Consider the following 9,908-nt stretch of genomic DNA (forward strand, 5'->3'; position numbering starts at 1 on the left):
TTGACTTTTTGGCCTTTTTGTATTTGTTTCTCATTCTAATTAAGTGAACTGAGCAGTATAGTGTCATACTTATAAGATACTTTGTTCTATCAGTGAGAGTGTATATATGTATTTAAATCACATAATTTTTCCTTAAAAGATAAAAAAAATATTTTAATGCTCTTTAAGCACCTATACAAAATAATTATGTAAAATTACACTGACAGTACAGTACATATCAACTGATTCTATGGATTATTGTCATTCTTATACACTGACAATGAGCTAAATAGCATTAGAGGTCAAACGATTCCTTATCTTATGAGGACCTCTAGTGTTCATCCCTGGTATTAGAGCTTTAATCTGACGAATTTATTTGACACTTTTAATGTTTTTGGGGCCTCTGAGCATGATAACATTTTGAAACTACACGTATTTCCTAAGAATTTCTTGTTCTTTATATGTAAAAAGTTTTGATGAGTAAGAATAATGCAATTTAAAGATATATGAAAATAACTCTTCATCTTTTTTATTGTTACTTTCATAAATCACCACATCAACACCGTTCAAGATATCCCAAAGCCGTTCACAATATAGGGAACATTTTCCCTATATTCTGATGATGATGATGATAAGAACATGTAATTCATGATGATAACAAAATGTTATTATTGCTTGTTTTACGTCCACCACTTCTGTTTAAATGTCATCGTTACCTATCTGTACAATTTGTGTGTGGATATTGTTTTGCAGGTGACTCCTGTTATAAGACATCACTCTTAAGCGCTACATAACTAAGAATCAATTAGGAAAACGGTGCCCAGTTGGCACATGCATTCACAGTAACCCTCTGCCAGTTTGGATTTAAAGTTTACAGAAATGAAAGGGTTACATTTTTAAATCAACACACAGACAAATACACACTAAACATACAACTTTACCATCCAGTTTCATTTGTTAACATTGTTAACATGAACAATAATAAATAGCATTTATTAATGTTAATTAATATTAACCTAAAAAAGTACTCATATATTGTTTAAAGGTAAATTAGTATCTTTTAACATAGTGTATGTACTGTGAATTAACATGAACATGAACACAGTTCATGTGGGTATACAACAATAAACAATAAAGTGCTCAATAAACGCTTCATTCTTTCAAAATATCTTTAAAAATCAAGTTGGGTATTGTAATGGGGCGATATATAAATATAACTCATCTTAAAATGGTACAATTTTCAGATGTTTTGAACAGATAACAGCAAAGTTTGTTTTGTTGTCAAAGTTTGTCTTGAAATTGTTAGTGTTTTTTTTTTTTTTATTGAATCAAAAATTTTAATTATGAAAATAAATGTCTATCAATGAAGATAAATCGCTCATGCTAAAAAGCTGTATTTTTCTTAATCTTTTGCTATGTGACTGAATAGGACAAGTTCATGGTACAGTTCAGTAAAAAATTAATAAAAAACAACAACTGCAATATACAAAGAATGAAAGAGTTCGTGACCCTTTATATTTTCTCAAAGATCAGACTCTCAAAGTTCAGACTTATTTATGCAGATTAAACTACAGCAATGTGCAATGTGCAAATTGCATCTTCCTCAAAGATGGTCTTAAGAAAAACAGCATGTTCCACTGGTCTCTCTCCCTTTCACCCCTCCCCCCTTCAGTCACTCTTAGTGTCAACACAGACTGTCAGCCCAGTGACAACAGTTTACTGATTTCTTTTTTTAATTTTCTTTAATTCATAGAAGCTTGAATAACTATGATATTACCAGCACTTGCTCATAATGATTAGATCTCTGTGTGAAAAAAGTTTTAAAGAGTTTGGATGCTGCACTTTAAAGATATAAAAAATTAGGGTTATGTTTTTTAAAAAATCACCACGTCAACACCGTTCAAGATATCCCAAATCCGCTCGCAATTTAACATCTTCAGAATCTTCTCTTCATGTTAAAAAAGTTTGGTGTGAATACCTTGTTATTCTTAGAAGGAGTGTGAATTTGTTTACAGCCTGATTTTTCCAAAAATCCACATTCAAATCAAAATAGCCGGCTTCCTGTTGGTCTTAGCTAATGAGTTTGATTTAGAAAGTTGTCCAGATTGATGAGAACAATATATGTACAGAGTTTGGTGACTGTAGGAAAAACTAACCCCCCAACTTTTGTCAAAAGATGGCGCTATAGAGTGCCTGCTCCACGCCCATTTATGACCTTTTGCCAGTGTCTAACTATCATTAATATTGATGTGTGTGTTGAGTTTCATGAAATTCTAAACATGTTATCTGCTTCGAAAAGACAGGAATCTAATTTTAAAGTTTAACACGTTGCCATGGCAACAGCATTTGATTTATCATCGTACCCTTTACATATTCTTATCGGCCGTGTTTTGACATTATTTTGATGAAGTTTGAAGAAAATCAAGTAAAATTAAGAGGCTGATTTCAACGCATTTTGAAAATGACACGCTTCCTGCTACCAGTTGGTGGCGCTATAACTTTGACTCATAATAGTCACATTTATGGAATCGGCATCATACAACGAACAATCTGGTGAAGTTTCATCAGAATCAGGCAATGTGTGCAACAGTTATTAGACACTTCCTGTTTCTCATTTCTCGCCATAACTTTGTCGCCTTGCCACGGCCAAACCGTTCGAGATATCAAAAATCCCCTCGCAATTTAGCGTCCCCAATGTCTTGAGATCATGCTGACCGAGTTTGGTGACAATCGTATGGAAATCCTGGGAGGAGTACGTTAAATTCCAGAGCATGCGCTTTTTAAACAGCCCTAAATATCTCACTTCCTGTTGCGTTAAGAAAATGACATAGAGTACAAAAGTTGTTCAGCTCAATGAGTTCTATATGTGTACCGAGTTTCATATGTGTACGTTCAAGTATGTGTGCTATATGGCCCTAAAAATTCCAGGGGGCGCTGTAGAGTCCCCTTGCCACGCCCCGGTACCAGCCTCTGTGACGTCCTGATGGCCGCAGATTCCGACATGTGTGTAAATTTTCAAGAGTTTTTGAGCATGTTAAGACCCCCTTAAGTGCCCGGAAGGTTAACAAAAAAAAAAAAAAAAAAAAATAAGAATCCTTAGGAAAACAAGAGGGCCTTCGCCCATTCTGGGCTCGGGCCCTAATAATAATCCTTAGAAAAACAATAGGGCCTTCGCCCTTTTGGGCTCGGGCCCTAATAATAATCCTTAGAAAAACAATAGGGCCTTCGCCCTTTTGGGCTCGGGCCCTAAAAAAACAAATAAGAATCCTTAGAAGAACAATAGGGCCTTCGCCCTTTTGGGCTCGGGCCCTAATAAAATGTAATAAATGTATTATACAACAAACATAAATGTACTCTGACCAAACTGTGATTAATACTGTGATCTGTTTCCACTCAGTTCGTGGTGGAAACGTCCCGCCGCGGCTCCCAGACACACGAATTAGTCAAAGCCAGCTCATTTTCAAATTACTCTTCCCAAAAAAACACAATAGGACACAGGAGAATGTCTCTCACACGCCAAACTACACAAAGCACTTATGAGCTCACTTTGATTTGATTCATTTATTACTGATTAAATAAAGCAAATATTAAGACATAGGCTGCCTACTCACCATTAACCCGTTAAACTAGGGATGCACCGAAATAAACATTCTTGGTCCAAGCCTTTCCCCCATGTATTTTGCCATTGCATAACATAGCCAATATTTGCTTTTTATAGTTTTGTCTTGTTTTTCAAAGAAAAAAAATCAACTGTCATCCCAAAGAGGCACAAAATCACTTTCACATTAAATGAAATGACCTGCCCAACTCAATCCGAACAGCTGAGTCCTTACTCCTTAGCCATCTTCAAGATTAGGCTAAAAACATATCTCTTCCATCTTTATTTGACCCTCTATCTCTAGCACCTTCTATTCTTTAAAAAAAAAAAACATTCCCTTTTAAACTTATACTCTATTGATTTACTTACTGCTTGTTTTCTTAACGGGAGAAACTGCAGGCAAAAACGCTGTTTTTTCAGATTTGGGTCTTTTTGGTGTTTCATAAATGGTTTTTTTTAGACTAGTGGAAAGAAAACACCCAAAAGACACTGTTACGTGTTTCTTTTATAGCACTTTTATCTATTTGTGTCAATAGATTTTAATTACAATGCATATTTTTAAAGGCCGTTTTTTCCCCTACACCGAGCCATAAATATCCACTTTGGTATCACTTACGCACATCGAACTTTACATTTTTATTCCTGTCTATATTCTGAAGGTTTTTACAGAGGGATTTATTCATATATAATTTGCTTGATTTTATGCAACATTTTATTCCCCCAAAAAAGGTTCAAAATACATAGTTTTCTGTCTGTTCTAAGTTTTTTCACAATTACGGAGTGACGAAATCATACCCAAAAACCACTCTGTAAAAACATTTGACTCCACATTTGACATCCAGTGTTTAGATTTTTGTACTAAGCTGATTCCAAATCATCAGTGCTTATTTTGCTGGATCTATCTGCAGCCTTTGGCACAGTGAATCATCAGATCCTCCTGTCCACCCTCTCATCGCTGGGCATCACAGGGACTCCACTTCGCTGGTTTAAAGGGATGGTTCGGAGTAGAATTGACTTCATTGCTATGCACTCCGAAGCCCATTTAAATACCCCATCCGAAGTTTTTTTTTACCTTAGTCGAACATTTATGGAGATATTAGAGTTTTTCGAATTGCTTGTTACAGGAGTTACTCACAAAACGCTGCATCAGAACATTTGTAAGTCCACCATGAGTGTTTTAAAAACACGTTTTAGCCGATCCCTACTAGTCTCAAAAACTACAAATGGCGACACGTCGACGTCACTTCCCTGGTTTGAAAAAAGCACGTAAAAGTCCTCCTACAAGTTGACATGCACACAGATGTAGTAGGAGGACTTTTACGTGCTTTTTTCAAACCAGGGAAGTGACGTCGACTTGTAGTTTCTGAGACTAGTAGTTCTCCGGTAAAACGTGTTTTTAAAACACTCATGGTGGACTTACAAATGTTCCGATGCAGCGTTTTGTGAATACATAACCTATTTACACTACTGTACAAGTTTGGTAAGATTACTTGCACGTTTAGTGGTGCAATTTATGAGATACATCACATGTACCATTCACTCCTGTAACAAGCAATTCGAAAAACTCTAATATCTCCATAAATGTTCGACTAAGGTAAAAAAAAAAAACTTCGGATGGGGTATTTAAATGGGCTTCGGAGTGCATAGCAATGAAGTCAATTCTACTCCGAACCATCCCTTTAAATCCTACCTCACTGGTAGGTTTTTCAGGGTGGCCTGGGGAGGGGAGGTATCCAAAACTCATCAACTGGTCACTGGGGTTCCTCAGGGATCAGTTCTTGGACCACTCCTCTTCTCCATATACACTACATCTCTGGGCCCCATCATACAGGCGCATGGCTTCTCCTACCATTGCTATGCTGATGACACACAGCTCTATCTTTCATTCAAACCAGACGATCCATCGGTAGCTGCACGGATCTCAGGCTGCCTGGTGGATATCTCTGCATGGATGAAGGAACACCATCTACAGCTCAATCTGGCAAAGACCGAGCTCCTTGTCTTTCCTTCCACTACAACTCTACAACATGACTTCATCTACAATTACCCCATTTACGTCAGCCAAAAATCTTGGTGTAATCTTTGATGACCAATTGACTTTTCAAAGACCACATAGCTAAAACTGCTCGACCTTGCAGGTTTGCATTGCACAACATCAGAAAGATCAGGTCCTTCCTAACAGAGCATGCTGCACAACTCCTCATACAGGCCCTGGTCATCTCCAGGCTGGACTACTGCAATGCTCTTTTAGCTGGTCTTCCAGCATGTACAATCAGGCCTCTACAAATGATTCAGAATGCAGCAGCACGGCTCGTCTTCAATGAGCCAAAGAAGGCCCATGTCCCACCTCTCTTCATATCCCTGCACTGGCTACCGGTTGCGGCCCGCATCAAGTTCAAGACACTGATGCTGGCCTATAGGACAGCCACCGGATCATCACCTGCTTACCTCCATTCACTACAGGGCTGCACGATATTGGGGAAAAAATTACATTGCGATATATTTTTTTTCCTGCGATATATATTGCGATGTGTACAAATTCATTTATGTTCATCAGGTTGTTTTGAACTGCTTAAAAATCAAATAATAATTCAAGAATAATTGGGGTAATTTTGTAAGCATTTTCAAAGAATAAAAAAAATTAAAAGTATAATCAAAACCCTGAAAAAAAAATACTTTTTAAAACTTATTTTGGTTGTTTCATAAACAGTTTGACTCACCTTATTCACCGTCAATTCAGGCAAATCAAGGCTCTAATATGTGACCCTGGACCACAAAACCAGTCTTAAGTCGCTGGGGTATATTTGTAGCAATAGCCAAAAATACATTGTATGGGTCAAAATTATTGATTTTTCTTTTATGTCAAAAATCATTAGGAAATTAAGTAAAGATCATGTTCCATGAAGATTTTTTTGTAAAATTCCTACTGTAAACCTATCAAAATGTAATTTTTGATTAGTAATATGCATTGCTAAGAACTTAATTTGGACAACTTTAAAGATGTTTTTCTCAGTATTTAGATTTTTTGCACCCTTAGATTTCAGATTTTCAAATAGATGTATCTCGGCCAAATATTGTCCTATCCTAACAAACCATACATCAATAGAAAGCTTATTTATTGAGCTTTCATATGATGTATATATCTCAGTTTTGTAAAATTTAACCTTATGACTGGTTTTGTGGTCCAGGGTCACATATGTTATGAAATTAATAATGAATGTTGCTTTTACCCTGATGAAAGGGAAATCAGCTTCTTCCTTTCACGAAAAACATTAGAAGCTTAGCCAAGATGGAGGAACAGCCGATCATAGCATTTTTTAGCAGCAGAGCTACTGCAAGCAATTTTTAGTTTTGGAAATCCATTTATCTTTGCTGAAACTTCCGCGTCTTTAGGAGAGCGTGGGTCATGGTTGCTTAGCAACGGCAGACGCCACCGGAGCTCAAGTTACAGAGCGCTTTGGAAAGAAGGAGAAAGTGGCGCGCCTAGCGTTTTCCATGGGTTTTTAGGCGTGACATGTGAACGGCCCCTCTAATGGTCAAACAAATTTGTAGTGTTTCCGCGGGTTGTGGCAACAACTGCCAGGCACTCCCGACAAAGCACCTGTTTTTGGTCAGCAGCATCCTTTTTGTATCCAAAATACTTCCATATGACCAACGTTGCGTTTCTTTTTGCGACCAAATCTTCCATTTCGGCGATTTTCTCCCGTCCCGCGCTCATTTCGCCATGCGCACGCTAGGGGTGGGCGGTACACCGGTGTCATAGTCAGCACCGGTGTGACATTGCGCCACGACATGGATTTTCTAATACTGTCAATACCGTAATAAATCAATTATGTGCCTCGAACGGCTGCATTTACATCAATAATAGCTAATTCTAAATAATAAGGCATTACATTTTCTTCAAACGTTCAGTTGTGGTCTGAATACCTGTCCTTATACTATATATCTTGTTGTAAAAAAAAAGTAAAACATATTCGTATCAGCTTTGCAGGTGGTAGGTAAAAGGGGAGTGGCCATTAAACGACTGGTGAAACATCATGAAGAAAGGTTTGTAGCCTATACCAGGGGCGGAGTGGCAGTCCCGGTCGTCCGGCCGAAGGATTTACACAGCGGATCATAAATTGAGCGGGCGCGAGGCGAACTAATATTGTATATCATTTTTGCACTTTCAATATGCAGGGTGTAGAAATCGCTTTTAAATGAGTACTTTTACTTTCGATTTTGCGATAACGCACTCTCTGTCTAAAGGGAGCAGCACATCTTATAACAGATATTTGTCAGTGAGCACAAGATTGCAGCAAATCCTCCAGTCTATTTTTGTCAACTCTCTTTACTTTCGAGCCGTGATCATTCAAATCTAAAGGTCATTGTACACTGAGTCCGATTTTCGTATGCGTTTTTTTTTTTTAGTTTTCTCATATTCGCCATCCTTATCAAAATGCTTATTATGCGAAATGCGAAAATGCAGAAAATCAAACACAGTCCGAATAGTTTTTTTTTTTGAAAAGTTTCAGAGGCAGTGTGTAAACTCGATTAACATAACCTGTATTTCTTTTTCTTTTAACGTGCAAAAATCTGGGACGAAAATTTCGTACTCATGTGTGCAATGACATTAACTCCAGCAGCTCGTGTGGGATGCAGGGTTGCCAAGTCTGCTTTTTTCCCCACAGATTTGGTCTACTTTTAAACTGTTGCTATGGGTTGATTTCCCCCAGTTATTTAAAGGTTTTAAATATTGCAGTAATTAAATTTCAATAAAAAAATAATTTTTGTTTTGTTGTACACTGTTAAGTAAGATCTTTAGGTTTTTTGCAAAATAAATATGTTGAGAATGCATACTCTCCCATGTCTCTTTTTAGGTTACCTACCATATACTTATTATATTATAAAAATATTAACTTTATTCACATACTAAAGGGACAGGACAGGCTACTCCTCCCAAAATGTACCAAAAAAAGTAATACCGCGATATTATACCGTCACCGTTCAAAAGATGAAAAATACCGTGATATTAATTTTAGGTCATATCGCCCACCCCTAGCGCACGCAGAGACTACATGCATGAAATAGGTGAAGCAACGTGTGCATTGTAGTTTTTAAAGAACCCTTAAATATGAGTTCATTACTTTACATTAGACAAATATAGATCCGTGAATAGAAAGTTTAGAAATATAGAAAGTAAATTTTTTAAATCAGACATAATTTTTTTATTTTTTTTTTGCCCTGCATCGTGACTGCCGTGATGTGACTATCACGCATGCGTACATCGCGATGACGATGCTGAAATGATGTATCGTGCAGCCCTAATAAACTACTACGAATCTACACTCCCTCCAGAAGTCTGAGATCCTCTAGTGAGAGACGCCTCATTGTACCACCACAGAGAGACATGCAATCACTCTCCAGAACATTTTCGTTCACTGTTCCTGACTGGTGGAACGATCTGCCCACCCCTATCCGGAATGCAGACTGCCTGACAGCTTTTAAGCAACTGCTGAAAACCCATCTCTCTCGACACTATTTAACTCAATAAAAAAAATAGTTCCCCTTTCTTTATTGTTCTTCCCTTTCTAGCCTGTACTCATCTAACAATGCCTGATATATGGTATTTTGAGCACTTCCTAGGGTGGATCTGCCCCCTTAGGATGAATTGCTATCTGTATTCCCCAATTGTAAGTTGCTTTGGATAAAAGTGTCTGCTAAATGAATAAATGTAAATGTAAATGTATTAGAAATGTATGCAAATTAGCCCATATTTCATTAAATCAGCGGTTCCCAACCAGGGGGGTCGCGACCCACTAGGGGGCCTCGAGATATCTTAAAATTAATTTAAATATTATTCTATAACTGTTTAATTTCATTATAAATATGCTAAATGAAAATAACAAAAGCACAGCCTCTCTCCTGTTCTGTGATTGATTGCTTCAGACTCGGCGCAGCAAACTAATGTTACGTCTCTCGGCTGCATGCATGAAGCAAACCGTAGCGTTAACGTAAAGGTAAATGCGATTAGTGAAATAATAACGAACTTGCGCGTGCCTAATGTATAACACTCGCGTATATCAGAGTCGTACATTGACAGAGTCCGCTATTGATTCACAAACTATGCGCGCTCTCTGGGCTCTGATCCCTGTCGTATTTTTGCGTGAAATTTCAAAACATTTGCCTAGTTGTCCAAATTATTGTCTTATAATATAATTGTTTTATAATGGATGCTCACCCATAGAAGAGAAGTCAGTCAAGTTCAAAGGGATAGGTTTAGTGGTCTTTTGGTATCTCCCTGTTGTACGGCAGGTGCACTTATTTAAGAAAAAGTACTCTGAAGTTGTAA

General features: G+C 37.4%; 1 protein-coding gene across 1 annotated transcript in view; it reads right to left on the minus strand.

Moving 5' to 3' along the window:
• Positions 1 to 5,967, minus strand: part of nup155 (nucleoporin 155) — a 48,884-nt gene extending 42,917 nt beyond the window's left edge. Inside the window, exons 1-2 of the mRNA XM_073830193.1 lie at positions 5,925 to 5,967; positions 5,268 to 5,293 (exon numbers count right to left, since the gene is read on the minus strand). Coding sequence (XP_073686294.1) covers positions 5,268 to 5,293; positions 5,925 to 5,967 — 69 coding nt within the window. The remainder of the gene's footprint in view (positions 1 to 5,267; positions 5,294 to 5,924) is intronic.
• Between the last annotated feature and the right edge of the window lie 3,941 nt (positions 5,968 to 9,908).

The sequence above is a fragment of the Garra rufa genome, chromosome 23, assembly GCF_049309525.1.
Source record: "Garra rufa chromosome 23, GarRuf1.0, whole genome shotgun sequence".
Classification (NCBI taxonomy): Eukaryota; Metazoa; Chordata; class Actinopteri; order Cypriniformes; family Cyprinidae; genus Garra; species Garra rufa.